At 36.2% G+C, this 17,254-nt stretch overlaps 2 protein-coding genes across 2 annotated transcripts in view; one reads left to right on the forward strand and one right to left on the reverse strand.

Annotated features, from left to right (window-relative positions):
- The window catches only part of LOC106951711 (protein dachsous-like), a 24,657-nt gene extending 10,383 nt beyond the window's left edge, over positions 1-14,274 (reverse strand). The window contains exons 1-19 of the mRNA XM_015039383.1: positions 13,825-14,274; positions 10,904-10,975; positions 10,560-10,726; positions 10,380-10,427; positions 10,203-10,292; positions 9,062-9,148; positions 8,517-8,624; positions 8,307-8,420; positions 8,102-8,195; positions 7,879-7,997; positions 6,962-7,135; positions 6,738-6,866; positions 5,577-5,732; positions 5,295-5,475; positions 4,294-4,427; positions 2,662-3,609; positions 1,741-1,866; positions 577-828; positions 372-470 (exon numbers count right to left, since the gene is read on the reverse strand). Of these exons, the coding sequence (XP_014894869.1) occupies positions 372-470; positions 577-828; positions 1,741-1,866; positions 2,662-3,609; positions 4,294-4,427; positions 5,295-5,475; positions 5,577-5,732; positions 6,738-6,866; positions 6,962-7,135; positions 7,879-7,997; positions 8,102-8,195; positions 8,307-8,420; positions 8,517-8,624; positions 9,062-9,148; positions 10,203-10,292; positions 10,380-10,427; positions 10,560-10,726; positions 10,904-10,975; positions 13,825-13,906 (3,180 nt within the window). The 5' untranslated portion in view covers positions 13,907-14,274. The remainder of the gene's footprint in view (positions 1-371; positions 471-576; positions 829-1,740; positions 1,867-2,661; positions 3,610-4,293; positions 4,428-5,294; positions 5,476-5,576; positions 5,733-6,737; positions 6,867-6,961; positions 7,136-7,878; positions 7,998-8,101; positions 8,196-8,306; positions 8,421-8,516; positions 8,625-9,061; positions 9,149-10,202; positions 10,293-10,379; positions 10,428-10,559; positions 10,727-10,903; positions 10,976-13,824) is intronic.
- A 2,086-nt stretch (positions 14,275-16,360) lies between these two features.
- Positions 16,361-17,254, forward strand: part of LOC106951706 (uncharacterized) — a 6,222-nt gene continuing 5,328 nt past the window's right edge. The window contains exons 1-2 of the mRNA XM_015039381.1: positions 16,361-16,484; positions 16,702-16,723. Of these exons, the coding sequence (XP_014894867.1) occupies positions 16,402-16,484; positions 16,702-16,723 (105 nt within the window). The 5' untranslated portion in view covers positions 16,361-16,401. The remainder of the gene's footprint in view (positions 16,485-16,701; positions 16,724-17,254) is intronic.

The following is a 17,254-nucleotide window of genomic DNA, read 5'->3' on the forward strand; positions in this document are numbered from 1 at the left end:
TACGGTTGCATATTTACGCATCAGTTTGCAGCCATTTTTATGTGCAAGTGTAAATGTTGAGTTAGTGGGTGTGGCCAGAAGCAGCTTGTCTGGATTTAAAGTGACAAGACACCATAAAATGACTCATTCTGATAGGAGCCAGAACTGATCAGATTAAATCTCATTATTTAAGGAAGATTGTAAGCAAAAAAAGTCATAAACATGTTTTGTATATACCAATCCCACCCTGTTCAAGGAGGCATAATAAGTCACCTTTAAGTACTATTAGATTTAATGAATTCTCTGAATTATTCCTATTATTCTCCGTTATAAAACTAAATACTAAAGACATTTAAAGGGAAATAAAAAGGTTAGCTGCAGCTTTGTCTCACCTCTCTCTGTGGGCTGCCTTTGTCTGAAGCCTTCAGAACCAGGTTGTACGTTTCCGTTTTTTCCCGATCCAAGGAACCAACAACCAACAGCATCCCATCCTGCAAAACAAACATGACTTCAAGATCCACAAAGCAAAACTCTCTGGCTGTTCGCTATTAGGGAAGATAAAGATGCTGGTTTTACTCCACTAGATTTGAGGCTCACCTCTCTGAAGCTGAAAATGGGGTGAGGTGGACTGAGTGAGAGGGTGACCTCCCCGTTCAGACCGATATCTGCGTCTGTGGGCTGGATGGTGAAAATTTCTCCGGGGTTTTTGGCTGAATATTCTCCCTCTGGGATCTCCAAGGGGTAAGGGATGTTGGGGAACTGAGGGCTGTTGTCGTTATAGTCCAGGACGGTGATGTTGAGCTGAGCCGTGGCGCTCAGGCCGTCGGTGGGCTGATCCACAGCTACAACCTGAAACAGGAAGGATTTACAGCTTAGAGCACAATAAACAATAAATCAATTAACCACACGATAAATTAAAATCATTTCCATTTGGACAACAAAGAGATGCTCCATTTGATATCGTTGAAAAGCCGCCATTTTGAGAAACGCTGCAAACATTTGACACCCGATACGAAGTAGTTAGTCTGCAGTTTTGTTGGTTATTTTGGATTTTTAAATGTTTTCCTGTTCCAGTGTTTTGAATCTTTGAGTGGATGAGCTCACATTATTATGCAATTATTATTATATTACTTGAAAATGGTCTCAAAATGACAATTTTATCATTTATCCCAATAATTTCTAGCGTGATTTGACGTCCTTATATCTCACTCTAAAATTTACTGTGACCTATTTTTGCTCCAAAGATTTGGAAAAACAGTTTGCGCTGCTGAGATATGTTGACTTGTAAATATTTAATTTTATGTTTATCAGCAGCCAAGCACTTTACGGATATACAGCCGTCTGTGATAAACATTTCGTTGTTCTTCATCCAAACGGGGCGGGGAAACGTTGACCTCTAACCGTTGTTTATGTCCTGTTGCAATCAACTCAGATATCATGTGGAAAATTACGTCAATGTTCTCTTGGACGTGGAAAAACGCTACAACAAAAAAAAGACACTTCATCTAAACTTCACGGTAACGTAGATTAGATGGTAGATGTATGGAGTTGGTGTAAAATTGTGTATTAGGGCTATTATATATAAAAAAGAGGAGTAAATTTTTACCAAAAAACTCAGAAATGTTGAGAATAATCTGACGATTTCTGAGTTTGAAAAGTTGAAAATTTGATAGAAATACTCAGAAGTTTGTCATCCACGACACAAACAGCAAAACCAAAGCATAAAATATAATCACGTTGTACAGAACGATACCTGCTTACCTGTAGCATGTAGCTGTCCTTCGTCTCTCTGTCCAGAGTCGAGTCTTTCTTTAGTGAAACGACTCCTTGATTGTTTATGTCAAAAGTATCACTGGTGTAAACGAAGTGACCATTGGAGAATCCGACCTGCACAGGAAGAAACGTTTGTTAAATAAATAAAAGATGGACAAGAGTAAAGCACTGAGCAATATTTAAAAATATAAAGGTAATAAATAAATACCTTTCTTAGATGTATCTATTATGTAGTGAATATTTTCTTCCTTTTTTTACTATTAGGTTGTAAAGTACGTGGGATTTATTTTTAAAGAAATGTTTTAAAATTTAAGAAAACATTTATTCCTTTTATGGAAACAATTCATCATTTTCAAAGCAGTTGAAGTTTGTTTTCTTTAGTAATAATAATAATAAAAGAAAAAAATTATTTGTTTTTTTTTAACATGGACTGAAGGTAAAATAGTTTTTAGAGTTGTAAATGTTGCCGACCCCTTTAATTGTGAAGTATTTCTACTCATGCCTGAGTAAATGTCTGGATTTTCAACCCACTGAATGAAAAACAAACATGTTTTAACCAAAAACCCACCAGACACAGAAACACACCTGCAGTTTTTGTTAAATTTTCATGTTTTCCATTGAATGAAACTGATCTTTTGCTTGATTTTGTTATTTTTTGTTACTTATATGAATTATTATCATTTTGGTCCATAAAATATCAAAATTTCCACTTAACTTTATATTTTGGTTCATTTGGTGATGTAATTTTTAAATATGAAGTAATTGGTAAATTGATCACTCTTTTTACCCTTACTCTTAATAATTTCTTGGAAAACGACTTTTTACTTTTACTCAAGTAAAAATATGTTGAAGTCGTGCTACTGGTACTTGAGTACAGTTTGTGGGGACTCTCCCGACCTCTGACCTCACCTCATCTACGTCAGTGACCTCCAAAGTGAGGATGGATGCGCCGCTGGCCAGATTCTCAGAGATCGCCACATCGTAGCGCTCTTTGCTGAACTTTGGAGGGTTGTTGTTGACGTCCTTCACCTTCACCACCACAGATCCATTTCCGACCAGCGAGGGCGATCCGCCATCCGACGCCTGAACGCTCAGGGTGAACTCTTTGACCTCGCTGTAGTTCAGAGGTTGGACGAGACTCAGGATCCCGCTGGAGGCATCCAGCTGAAAAACCGCCGGCTCAGATGATGGACTCTGCTCGGAGATGCTGTAGGTGACTCTCCCATTCGCTCCTTCGTCCGGATCTTCAGCCGACAGCGTCAGGAGGCTTGTTCCCACTGCCTCGGTTTCGGACACTTCCACCTGATACTCCGGCTGTGAGAACCTCGGGGTGTTGTCGTTGGCGTCGGTTACTTGGATCGCCAGCGTGGCGGTGGCGGACCTGGCAGGGCGACCCTGATCTTCAGCCACCACCAGCAGCTCGTACGCAGCTGTGGTCTCCCTGTCGAGCGCAGCAGCCAGGCTCACCATCCCGGACACTGGGTCGATGAAGAACCGCCCATCCCCTCCTCTCAGGGAGTATCTGATCTCCTGGTTGAAGCCGCTGTCTTTGTCTGTGGCTGCGACTTCAGTAATGTTGGATCCCACCTCTGTGTCCTCTGGGACAGACTTTGAGACAGAACTGGAGGCGAAAACAGGGCTGTTGTCGTTGATGTCAGTGACCTGAACCTCAACGACCGCCGTGTCAGTGGTGGCGCCGTCGCTGATGGAGATTCCCACTGAGTAGTTGTGTGGGCCGTCGTCATGGTCAAGCTTCACTGTGGTTGTGACTTCACCAGTTTCGGAGATGGAGAACTTATCAGCTTCTGTTGTAACTTGAAGGGTCACAGGCTCAGAAGAAATCGCGAGGAAGTTCACCTGAAACCAACGAGGAAACATTTAGGAGGCTAAACGGATTTTACTTTTGCAAAATGCAAAAAACCTGCAAAAATACTCATAATATTTCATCATGAGTATTGATGCTTTCATTATGAAATTTGATGTATTTTGTTGAGATTTTATGTGATATTAGAGCATAAATGTGAAGCAGAAGGAAAATGATGCATTAATTTACTTTTTTATGGAAAATTTTTGACTTTTCAAACTGAGAAATTTCCTTGTATTTTTTCTCCAGAAAATGATTTTTTGGCAGAAATGTACTCCCTTTTTTTCTATCTGCTGTGGTCCTAATGCAGCGTCGTAAAAATCCAGTTAAACCATATTTTAATGTTTATTTCTTTTTATTCTGATTTAATCATATGCTATTTACATGATTACAATGAAATGCAAAAAAGAAATAAAATACCCTCCCTCGCTGCAGTGACAAGCATAACTCCACCCCCAGACAAATTTTGGAAAATGTCGCCAAAGTGGGCGGAGTCAGGAAACGCTAAGGGGCGTGGCCAAGTCTGAGGGTGAGTGGAGAGTCAGGACAAAGGAAATTACTTTTGTCCGAGCAACGTTGTTGCCACTTTTTGGACCCGAATAGCCAGTAGTTTAGTGAATGTTTTGTGTTATTCTGAGTGAAATGGTTTTATACTTTTCCAGCTGTATTTATCTTACCTTCACAACCAGAGCTCCTGGTTCCTGCTCCTCTTCTACGGCGCCTTGGTAGAGTTCCTGTAGAAACTGAGGTTTCGAGTTACCTGGAGCGCGAATGATCGCCTGTGCTGATGTGGAACGGGATACGGTACCTCCTGAAGGAGAAGAGGGCAGAAATGTCACTGCGATTCAGTTTTTACCGTCATGCCTGTTCTGAGCGAATAGATTTTTAAAGTAACCAAACGCAGGGAGACAGAAAATCTTCCTGTTATCAGGAAGCGTTCTGACCCAGAAATAAACGTTTCATAAATCTACGGTCACATGATTTACAACTAGCTGCAATAACAGTTTTATAACCTCCATAAATTGGATAAGTAGACGAGGTATATGTGCTGAAAGATAGAGTTTGAAGGATAAATAAACTTTATATAACTATTATAGGACAATGTTTTGATTCCTGCTGAATAGTTACAGCTGTTGCTCTGAGCTCTGTGTTATAATCTGATTAACTTTTAGTTTAATCTGTGTAATAATGTCTTTATTGTTTACTTAGATCTGGTCTTAGTTTATTTCTCTGTAATCTTGGATCATTATTATTATTTGTTAATTAGAACTGGGTTTCAGATTAGTGATTGTGTTTCAGGTTTTTCTTTTTAGCCCTAAGATCTCCTTTTCTCGTCTCTCTACTTTATTTTCTCTCTAAGACTCGTTTAAGAAAAAAATGTGGCCACTCGGTAGACTGCAGCATAACAGAAGCGCTGTAGTAGGTATGCCAGGCCAGTGGGTGGCGCATGTGGGTTACACCATTTCAAAAAAGATGCGTCTCACATGTACACACTGAAACACAATGGAGTATTAGGGCCATTGTAAAAAAAATAAAAATAAGGGTACATTTCCATAAAAATAAAAAAAAATCAGAAATTTCGAGATAATTTTAAAACATTTTCTAGAAAAAAGGTGAATTTTTCTTAGTTTCTAAAGGTAATTCTTACAGGATGCTCCAGAAAACATTAATGATTTACCGTCTCTGGCAGTGATGTAGAGAGGGAACTCCAGCACTTGGTTTTCCTCCAGAGTAATGACTTTAGCCAGACTGATCTCTCCGGTACTAGGATCGATGGAGAAGTATCCATCATTGTTCCCGAATGTAATGGAATATTGGATCTCCCCGTTCTTTCCATCGTCTGGATCCTCTGCCTCAACCTGTAGAGTCAACAACAAACTCATCAGTGCGTAATTTATCAAATGTTCAGCTAATATTTGTGATTATTAAATTAAATGTGTGAGCTGTTTCCCTTCCTCACCTTGACAACCAGCATTCCTACTGTCTGATTTTTAAACACCTGTCCTTCATACATGCTGCTGGTGAACGCCGGACTGTTGTCGTTCTCATCCAGGAGGTTAATGGTGACTTGAGCTGTTGTAATTTGATTGGGAACTTCTGTCTCCTTCGCTTCAATCTTCAAATTGGAAAAAAATCATACAGATGCATTGTATTCACCCTGCTCACGAGCTAAAAATAAACGCCACAATTTAGGGTTTCTAAATCTTAAGTATTATTGTCTGGTTTATAGTGCAATTATTTTAGTAGTAGGGCAGGGCAATATATACAATATATATAGAGACAAATACATGATCAATGTCAGAAGATATAATTTCACTGAACTCTGATCCAGAACCGCAAAGCATTCTGGGGGATGTAGGCAAAGGAAATGCTTTAGCTGCTCAACCTCTCGTGGCAAGTGAGGTGGAATCAACTCACTCGCTCTTTGGTTACCTAGCAACTCACTCGCTCTTTGGTTACCTAGCAACTCACTCGCTCTTTGGTTACCTAGCAACAACCTGTCGAGTAACTTGTGCAGCAGCAGTTTCAGGTTTCACCACTGATCCTCATAATTGCTTAAAAATAAAAAACAATGACATGGAGTGAAAAGAGAAACTTAGTACAACAGCACGGGAGGAAACTGAGATAAAACAGGAAGAGTCACGCCACAAGTTTGGCAGTATTTCAGATATTTAATAAGAAAATCAAATCAATAATTATCGATATCAACTGATATGAAATATGGTATGTGTTTCAGCCATATTGTCCAGTCCTACTGAGAACATTTTAAACAAGACAAAACTAACTCACAAGTAACTTTTCAGCAAGAAGTGGGAGATTTTTTAAATAAATAATCGCTATTGATCAAAAGTGCCGGTTACACTAGCAGATTATTTCACTCGGAACAAGATATTTTTCCCATGTTGTAAGTGAAATAATCTGCCATTGGAAGTAGTATTTTTTAATTTACATTACTAAAATTATTGACTTAAAGCAGCTCCTATGTCTTCCTGAAAAGTTCCGTGTAAGTTAGTTTTGTAAAATTTAATATGCACTAAGATATTTGCACTAGAAACTAGACAAAAAATACCTAATAAGATTATGTGTTTTTGCAGTGTAATTAGGATAAAATTCTCTTCACCTGGAATACGAATGTCTCGGTGACCTCTCGGTCCAGAACCTCAGGGTTTATGACTCGGACCGTCCCGTCAGGGCTGATGGAGAAGGAGGTTGATTCTGGGAGGATTTGCAGGGTTCCCACGAATCCTCCCTGTGGAACGATTGACAAGAACAGAAGAGAAATTAAATAATAAACTTTGCATTAACGTAAGAGTAAAGCCCAGTTGTTGTGTCAGTAAAGTCCACCTGGTCCTTATCGGTGACGACAGCTTTGAACACGACGGTGTTAGCGGGGGAGTTTTCCAGAAGGGAGATGTTGTAACTCGACTGATCAAACTCTGGAGCGTTGTCGTTCACATCTTGCACCGTGACGGACACGACGGCATCGGCGGTCTTCAGAGGGTCGTCTCTCTGGGCCGCCTGCAGACACACAATCATATTTCATACAGGCTGAGCTCAACGCTACAGTGAGTCCATGTCATGGCTTTCTGAACTAGTGACATATCTTTATTAACTTGGGATGCACGATATATCGACACCAACATCGATATCAGCCAATATTAGTTATTTTTTTTAACATATCGGTATTGGGACATAAATAAAACTGGGCTGATATAAACAACTGATATCTATTTCCATCTTGTTCCAGTCTGTTTCTGGTAGCTTTCTTTCCCCAGAGGTGTCAAAACAGTAGAAAAAGATTTATATAATATCGGTAAATATCGCTTATCGGTCAAAACAGCAATATAATGTCGGCCCAAATTCTTTTGTTGGCGTTTCCCTAATATATACAGTTAAAAGCAGAAGTTTACACACTGCAAAAACACAAAATCTCACCAAGTAATTTTGTTCAAGTTACGAGTGCAAATATCTTAGTACGATTGAAATAAGACAAAACTAACTTAACTCAAATAGCTTTTCAGCAAGATACAGGAGCTTCTTTTAAGTATATAATTTCTTAATATTGATGAAAAAGTACAAGTTTAATTACAGATTATTTCACTTATGAAATGGGAAACATGTCTTGTTTAAGTGAAATAATCTGCGTTCTACTGCCAGATTATTTCAGAGTTCAAATGCAGCAGAAATGTACATAAATGTCTGATTTTAGAGACATTAATAAATAATAAATATATGACATATTATTCCTCTTATTATAATACCTTGATGCTGACAGAGATTTCACTGCTGTCCATTTCCTCCCTGTCAAACGACGTCACCACAGTCAGAACTCCGGTGTCGGCGTCGATGTTGAAGTTTGCTTGGTAATCGGCAGGAGAGACTGAACAGACATACATATTTTAGATTTATATGACTGATTAATGTGCTCCTGTTCTATGGTAAACATGTCTGAACTGACAGTTTTACCACAGCAGGTTTCTGTACCTGAAGTGATGCTGTATGTTATCGTCTCGTTGATCCCAGTGTCTCCATCTTGGGCCTTTATTGGTTCTGGTCGTATTTCACTGAGATCCCCGTCCTGAAACACAGTCAGTCTGTTCTTCACAACAATTCTGTCAGTTTGAAATAAATTTCTGCTTTACATCCAAACAATGAGGTAAAACTCACATAACCACTAAATGAGCCTCACCTGGTTCTCTGGAACAACAGCCTGGTAGAGACTGTGGCTGAAAAAGGGATTTAAGTTGTCAAAGTCTTGTACAACGATCTCAACTGAGGTTGTGTCGTTGTTTCCGCCGCTGTCCTGCAACAGGAACAACAAAGAAAGGGATGATATATTCATTATAAGAGTTAAATAAATCAGAGTGTATAAATATAGTTTGTTTCTGTGTTTTCTTACCGTGGCAGTGACAATAAAATTGTACTTTGGTACAACGTTGTAGTTCAGAGGTCTGATTAACATAAACGCCCCGGAGTTTGATAAGGAAAAGTCTGGTGTTACTGGAGTCTAGAAGGAGAACAATGGCATCAATAGTCAGTGATATACAGAACATTTGTAGAAAACCAAAAAATGCTAAACTTTTAATACACTTAATGGGCTTAATTATCATAAAATTAGAATGGAAAATACAATGATTTGGTAGTAAAAAGCATGTTTTTTAGGTCCATATAGGGCTAACACATAATGGAGAAAATACTGATTATTGCCAAGAAGTTAGTGTCAACGTTTGTGCAGCAAAAATGTTCATTTGTTACGTTAGATTTTAATAAAACATTTCCAGAGGTCATCAGAGATCAACCCGACATTAACAAAGTCAAACAATTACATTTGTGCAGCTAAGATTGATGTAGCACAGTTGGTGTCAACATCACCACCTACTTTTCTTACTCATAGAGAGTAGTCGACTTAAATAATTATTGTTATTTAACTTTCAGAGTTCTTACATAGGTGTATGTCAGGAGGTTGAACGCAGGTGTGCTGTCTGCGTCTCTAGCTCTCACTCGCAGAACCTCCGTGTTCACAGTGTGAATCTGCAAAACAACAGATCGACACACCATCATCACTGTGCACCAAAAAAACACAACCATTCATTTAGTCTCCAAAATCTAAACAGATTAAGCTTATGAATGAGATTTTAGATATAAAAAACAGCAACAACCTGATTGAAAGATAAGAAAGGCTGCAGCACAAAATGAAAAAAGTCTCAGATCTGGTCTTTAATTAAGCTGAATTATTTGAGGCCAAGATGGACAAAAATGAGGGAAAGTTTTGTAAACTTTTGAATAATCCAATCTGTTTAGTATGAAATGTTTTCTGTCTCTTTAATACTTGATAAACAGTATTTTTCTGTCCACCTTATGGACAGAAAAATAGTCATTTCTTTCCAACTACAGACAGATTAAAAAACTTCTTTCTATTGAAGTAAACCCACTAACCAAGTTATCAAGTTTTTCGTTAAATATATTAGTACGCTTGAAATATGACAAAACTAACGTTATAGCAAAGATATTAATTTAAAAAGGACTCGTTCCACTGGCAGATGGCAAAAATATCTTACTATACATGAAACTAGTGGAACTAGTACTTTTTAAAAACAATATTAAGGAATTATTTACTTAAAACAAGCTACAATTTCTTGCTGAAAAGTTACTTCTCAGCTACTTTTGTTGAGATATTTGTTCTAGAAACTAGACCAAAAATACTTGGTAAGATTTTGTGTTTTTGCAGTGATACTCATCATCCAGAGCATGCAAATGGCCACTGTGGAAAGAAATAATTCCTTTTAACAGAAAAAACTTCCAGGAGGTTATTTTTGGATTTCTTTAAGGCAGCATGTTTTAAAAATATGCTAAACTGTTTAATCCTGGTATGAAAAAAGGAAGACAAGACAGAGAGAGAAAGCGAGGAGAGATAAATCGGCTGCTTTCTCATTTATTTGAGAAAGGCTGAAGCATGAAGTCATAAAGTTGGAGATTTATTTTGACAACACTGAATTTTTTTTATCACCATCAATAATATTTCTGTTAATCACCTGATTCTTAGATGTATGAAAGGTTTACATTCCTTTCCAACAGATTGACTTACCTCTAAAATAGATTTAGAATAAAACTTCTCATCAAATACTGGACTGTTGTCATTGATATCATTGATTATCAGCCTGCGGGAGTTTTTGTACTGTAAAAATAAAAACAAAGTGACGCATTTTAGTTGTTAATCAATGAGTTTGTCATGTTTGCTCCATAATTGTGGAATTTCACCCACCGACAAATCATCGTTGCACACTAAGCTATAGTACAGGACTCTATCAACCTGCAACACAGAAACACAGAGGATGTTAGTTCTGCTGCAGCATAAATGAAGTTGGACATTTCAGTGAAGAAACAAAAACTGCATTAAATATTCAGCAAACAATTTCAGGTACAGTAAAGTGGGGGAGCTTACGTCAGAGACTACGACGTCGGCGTCGAGCGGCTTCTTGGTGCGAACAGTCGCTGTGGTTTCCCCTACTGTGAAGTTCAACTCCAGAAACTGAAGGTGCGACTCAAAAGGGTCTCCCTTCAGCTTCAGGGTAGTACCAGCTGGGATACCGGACACCAGCTCCACATCACCTGCAGCAGCAAAAAAATTATCCGGTAAACTAAATTTCCTCGTGAATTCATTAAATCCAGCTACCAATAAATGATATGTTTCTGCAACATGACAGAGAAAAGGCATACTCAACAGAGGAAGTCAGTCTTAATTTAACTATTTTAATCAGAATTAAATTAGTGTTTTTATCATCTTACCTGAATATCCTTCATCCACTGCACCCAGATTTACAGTGGCAGACCCTGAACCACAGGTTATGGTGGTGCTACCTGCAGAAACATAAATAACTTTAAGGAAATCTGCAGAATGAGCTCATTCAGGTTTTTTCACCGAAGTTCGGAGAGGAAAAATTGCTAATATTGCACAGATTCAAGATTCTTCATTGTCATATCATATGTGCTACTAAAGGCCTATAAATTACTGGAAATACTGATGTCAATCCAATAATAATGATCTAATTCTCAGAGTTACTAGCTACATTTACTCATTTATATTTACTTGAGTAACTTTTTGGAATAAATGTCCTAATAGGAGTATTTTAACTATGCTGTACTTTTCAATTGTATTATGAAGCATCGCTGCTTTACCCAGTGTGTGTAACTTCACTGAATGAAGAACAGCCTGTTTTCATCAAGAAGAATTACCGGACACACACCTGCAGTTTTTATTAGAACCATAAGTTTTATATTGAAATAAATAAATAATTTTTTTCTTTTGCCTGATTTTGTTATTTATATGAATTATTTTTATTTTGGTCCTTAAAAATAAATATATATAAACAATACATTTCGTCATAACTTTACATTTTGATCAATCTGATTATGTAATTTTTAGATATTAATTGACTGATGTTTTGATTAGTTAATCAGTTCTTGTGTTTTTACCAAAAAACTTTTTTACGCTTACTTTTAGCTTCAGTAAAATATGTTGAAGTAGTGCTACTTTTAAAATGTAACTTTAATTGAATAATGTGGTGGTTATTTTACTTCAGTTAGCTAAATAACTAACCGAAGTAGTTAGAAGTATGTAGTAGTAGTATGTTGAAACAACATAATTCAACAATTATCTTCTACACACAACTTTTTATTAGAATAACTGAGTCTCTAACTAAAATCTGTATTTAATATACATAGAAATACTTTTTCTCTTCAATATCTGGTATTTAGACTTATTCATATTACAGGTTTGAAATATATATCTTTTCATAAGTGTATATTTTTGAGTTCCAGTAATATTTTTTTTTCAGCTGCCTGAATAGATAATAATAAAACTATGCTTACGGGAGGATTAAACAGATTGTTTTTTAAAAGAAAGTGTTAAGTGCAAACATTAGAAACATATAAAATCCTTCTCTCAAACTTAAAAAGTAAGCTCTTGATATTTGGCACTTTAATTTCTGCATGCACTGGCATAAACTCTGGGATGACATCTCAGTAATTTGTTGGACATATGGAAGAGAAACTGTTAACAAAAGTATCAATCTTCTGAGAGTAAAATAGATCCGATACCAACATTCACATTGGAATTTACATTATCAATATTTAAACGCCCAGCCCTAATAAAAATACAAAACTGAGTTGTCAAGGTCCCTCATAAAACACGTACAAGATATACTAAGAGTCGTAAATAAATAAAATAAACCATAAAACTAAGAACAATAAAGGCACTGACAGCGATAATAAACATGATTCTGCATATAAAAAGTTACTGTGTAAAAGACCTGATATTTTTACTAGAATACTTCTTTTTTTTTTTTTTTTAGTAAACCGTAGTCTGTTACAAATTTGGGTAGTAAGTACAAGTTTCTGTATGTATTGAAACTTACAATACATACATTACCCAAAATTTTACCCAAAAATTTTGGGTAAAATTTTAATGAGGCTTCATTTAAGATTCCAATCTAAAATGGAGTAATCATCTTGCTTCACCAGCAGGTGGCGACATTGTCAACATGCGACATTCAACTGGGAAAGAAGAAGATCGCGAACATCCACGAAGAAATCCAACGATCCTTCGAAAACTGTTTTACTTCGACATCATGCACTTATTGAGCTGACATTTTAAATGGAAAAAGATTCGGGAAAAGGTGAAACTCTTAAAAGAAACAACTCTTGAAAAGTCATCCGCCGTTGTTTGGAGAAAGGAAAATTTGTTAGCTTTCTGAACAATATGTCCGTGTATTCAGGCCAAATGTTTATTGTTTGACTAATATTTCAGGTCATTCTTTTTTCTTTTTTTTTTCTACACAACTGAAATTTAAAAACAAAAGAAAACAGGTTTAATTATACAACCAAACCTACTTCTTGGTTTTAAGCTAACATTTGTCACAATAAACTATTACTGTACTTATTCAATTGATGCACAATATCTAACGTGAATTCATTAGCTTACATTGCACAATAATTGCATTATAAATAACAAAACCAGATGTTTACATGCACTGTAAAAAGCGCAGTTTCTGTCTCACTGACAATAAATGACACTGCTTTCTTGTTTTCGATTAGTTAAGCTCACCATATCTTTTTTCCCTTTTGTTAAATCTCAGAATAATGAGTTTCTTCAAATGTCTATGAATTCATAAAACTGGTTGTGATCATAAAATCAAGACAATACCATCCCAGACTCCAAAGACACCATAACCACTTGAAGTTATTTTGTTTTTATCCAATGTTTCTCACAAAAACAGAACCTGAATTTGTAAAAAATATTTAGCTTTGTTTTCCCTCAAGGTGTAATTTAGATATTTTTCTGTTCTTTCTCGGTTCTGAAGGACCTGAAGTTGGACTGTCGGTTTTGGTTTTTGGGTTTACACCAAATGAAAATGATGACAGAGACAGTAATAGAAGTGTAGGGTGTGGATTTTGAACCATGGACCCGACTGATAAGGAGCGACGTCTTCTCTTCAGAGCTGAAGCGTACTAAACTAAAAGCTCGTTTTCTTATTCTAGACTAAACGAAAACTGATCAAACACCTTTCAGCGCTCTCTGAGAGTGGATAATTTAACTTAAGAGTTAACTTTAAAGAGTAGCGGCTCAGATTTTGTACAACAAAACTGCTTTATTACACTGTAGGCTCTGGTTTCCTGCTTACAGACGAACATATTCCACCTTTACTCACCTATGGCACTTCCAGTAACGACATGGATCCAAACAGAGACAACTAGAGCGACGCATGTCCGACTCCAACCAGCGCCGTCCATCTTGGTCCGGTTGTGTTTCCCAGTGAACTGAACTGATCAGCTGAACCACAGGCGCTATGGATGGTGTGCAATTTCCCTCTTCCTCCTTCCCACCAATCATCTTTAATGACAGGCTGTAAAATGTTGCAGTGATGTTGGACAGTATCAAAGATCAAGGAGCACAGAGTGTCATTTCCCCTGAACAGAGTTTACAGCCTGCCTAAAAGGCCTGACTGACACCAGCTGCTCGCTCGGCCGGCCACAGCTGCTGTGCTTTTGTTTTATGTTCCAGATGTGATTCAATGTGTGGTTAGATATTTTAATTTGTGGGTTTTTCTGAATCCTCTTATGCATTGCTATGATGAGGCCCTTGTAGATAAAGGACTAAATGTACATAAAACAACTCTGAAAGTTTGAGAATAATTTCAGAAATTTTCTAGAATAAACAAGAAAATTTCTGAGTTTTTAAGTTGAAAGTTTTTGACTTTTAAAACTCAGAAAATTTCCAAAATGTGAAAATTTGTTTATTTTTCAAACTCAAAAATTTTCTTGTTTCTCAAGAAAATTTCTGACATGAATCTAAAATTTATTTTTGATTTTTTTCTTGCATATTTTTGACTCTTCACGTTCAAAAACCTCCTTGTTTTTCTAAAAAGTGTATATAAATATACATAAAAAACTAAATATAAAAAAACTCAATATAATTGAGTTTTTTTATATGTGTAAAATCTTTTACAGAGACGTTACAAAGGTTAAAGTGATCTCATTAGGAAGGTATGAGTCAGGAGATTAAATAATCCACACCAATATATATTCATGTACTTTGGCACGACAAACACAGTCATTGCTAATAAGATATGGAATAACAGTGATAATGCAAAAATGAGTTTAGTTTAGCTTTATTTTTTCAGTTGTGGGCAATCATAGTAGATGACTAGAAAACTATATGAATTTAAATTATTTTCAAAAATGTCTCCATTCTCACTCAGTGTCTCATGAATGTGATTTTCTCCTCATCTACCTGAAGTTCTTGTTTAGATTTAGTGATATTCTGAAAGTTTTTATGTTATTGCATCAGAAAGAGGAAGCGTTTTAAAAATAATCTAACTTTATTTTCCTCTAGTCTTGATCACATTAAGTTCTAAAAATATTACAAAAATATTTCTCTCATTTTATTTTGCAAAACTTTGAAAACAAACAAGCCTCTATGTATGTTTTATCACTTATAAATGTGACATTTCTTCACAAAGGTTTTTAGATTTACATATGAACTTATTTTGTCATAAATACAGTTTTTATTTGATTTTATGTAAGAGTTTTGTTTCTATTTGCATTTGCCCATGTTAAATATGGATTTATATTTTAGATATGTTTATCAGTTCATTCACATGTGTTTTTTCTCCTCCTGTGGCTTCATCTAGAAGAGAAACAATCACATTACATGACACACCCCATTAAAGATGGGAAACCTTTGAAAAAAATATTACGCTCTCATTTTTATGTCCCAAAAACTTTGTATTTTCACAGTTATTTTTGTTTTTAATCCACTGCATGATCACTGTTGTCCAGCACATTCCCAGCCAACGGTGAAGTCGTGACGCAGCACCGAGTTTATCAGAATATCATGTTTCCAAATTCCTGCTTTACAATCCACCAGATGTGGCAAAGTTTATAAAAAGAATCATTACCTGAAGGAAGTGCGTAAGAGCCAAAGTCAAGATATTTTCCGCATAATCAGTTAAATCTGCCTGAAAAGGGAAACATCTGTTTATGGGAATCTTTAGGGTCTTTAGCTGTTTTGGGTTTTTGGTGGATGTAATTTCATATGTTTTTTTAACCCATTTAGCACTTACCACTGCGCCTAATTCAACCTGCTCCGTCTCTCCTTTAAAGCACTTTGGACCCGTGTCCTTAGGTTTATTCAGCCATCTGTAAATGCCTGTCGTTTAACAAGCTGTGAATAATTAAGAGAAAGAACATTTCATTCTGTTGTGACTTACACTTATATGTTAAGTATAATTTGCATTATTATTATTATTATTATTCGCTGAATTTAACATGATTGTACACAATTACAAAAGGGTGAAGTGAAACATATTTAAGTGCAAAGCATGATTTATTTTGGAGAGCGGAAGTCTTTTATTTTGAAGAATACTTAACAGGATATAGTTTTTTCTTTTGTCATATCTGGCCTTCTGTTGATTTGGTTACGAACAGCCATTGCAGTTAGCAGCTGCCGCCATTTTTAAATAAAAACTGAACAGAAACATGTTTGCAGGAACTCATCCCTCAAAACTTGACCATTTATTTTGTGTTGTGTTTTATTATTAGACTCTCCAGGGCTTTAAAACAGAAACAAAAAACTTGCAGATGCAAAGACAAATAAACACCTGATTAAGGTGATTATTAATTTCAAAGCTGCTCTTTAGCAGAACTTGAACAGCAGGTGTCTCCACTGCTTCATGTCTGGGTCAGTACAACTCCAAGGTCTCTTCAGGGTAAAACATCCTTCTTATATGATTGCAGTTTTAGCTTCAGCTTCTTCAGTGGAAACACAGAGTGAAGGAAAGAGGAAGGAAAGAGCCATCGGAGCCGTCAGGTAGACATTTGTTTTTGAAGAGTTTTAACAGAACACCACCGTTTGGTTTCATACTAAACTGGACTTCAGTCCTGTTTTGTTGCAAAATGAAATATCTAAAAGTTTTTAAAAAGAAATAAGAGGCTTAGTTTGACTATTAGAATGTCCACTTTCTTCTCAACAGCCATGACAGGTAAAATTAGTAATAAATGTTTATGTGTTTTTTGTCTTCTGACAGATCAACGCCTGAGACAACAAAGGTAAGTTTCCCTGTTTGATCCTCCAAACATGCGCAGGTCTTGTTACTGATATGAATTATTGTAATCTTGGTCCAAATTTCTACTTAACTTCATATTTTGATACAGCTGATGATGTCATTTTAAAATATTAAATTATTGATGTTTTGATTAGTTACTCAGTACTTGAGTAGATTTTCTCCAAATACTTCTTTTTTTACCCTTATTTGAGTAATTTCTTGGATATTTGGATACTACCTTTTACTTTTAGTTGATTAAAATTATGTGAAAGTAGCGCTGCTTTTACTTGAGTACAATTTTTGGGCATTCGACCTCCCTGTGGTAATATATACAGTGATTATATATTACAGAACTCCTTAAATAGCCATACCTGACCTGTGATTGTGTTAGTATTTAATTGAAACTGTGAAAAACAGATTTAAAACAGATTGAAAACCTTGAAAATCTGTGTTTTTTTTAAACCTTTTTCACACTTTAGGTAGTTATTGAAACTCACATTTTCAAATAAATGTATCTCCAAATAAAACAAAAGTT

This window comes from Poecilia latipinna, unplaced genomic scaffold (assembly GCF_001443285.1).
Source record: "Poecilia latipinna isolate Pla-1442-1.1 unplaced genomic scaffold, P_latipinna-1.0 Scaffold469, whole genome shotgun sequence".
In the NCBI taxonomy this organism is placed as follows: domain Eukaryota; kingdom Metazoa; phylum Chordata; class Actinopteri; order Cyprinodontiformes; family Poeciliidae; genus Poecilia; species Poecilia latipinna.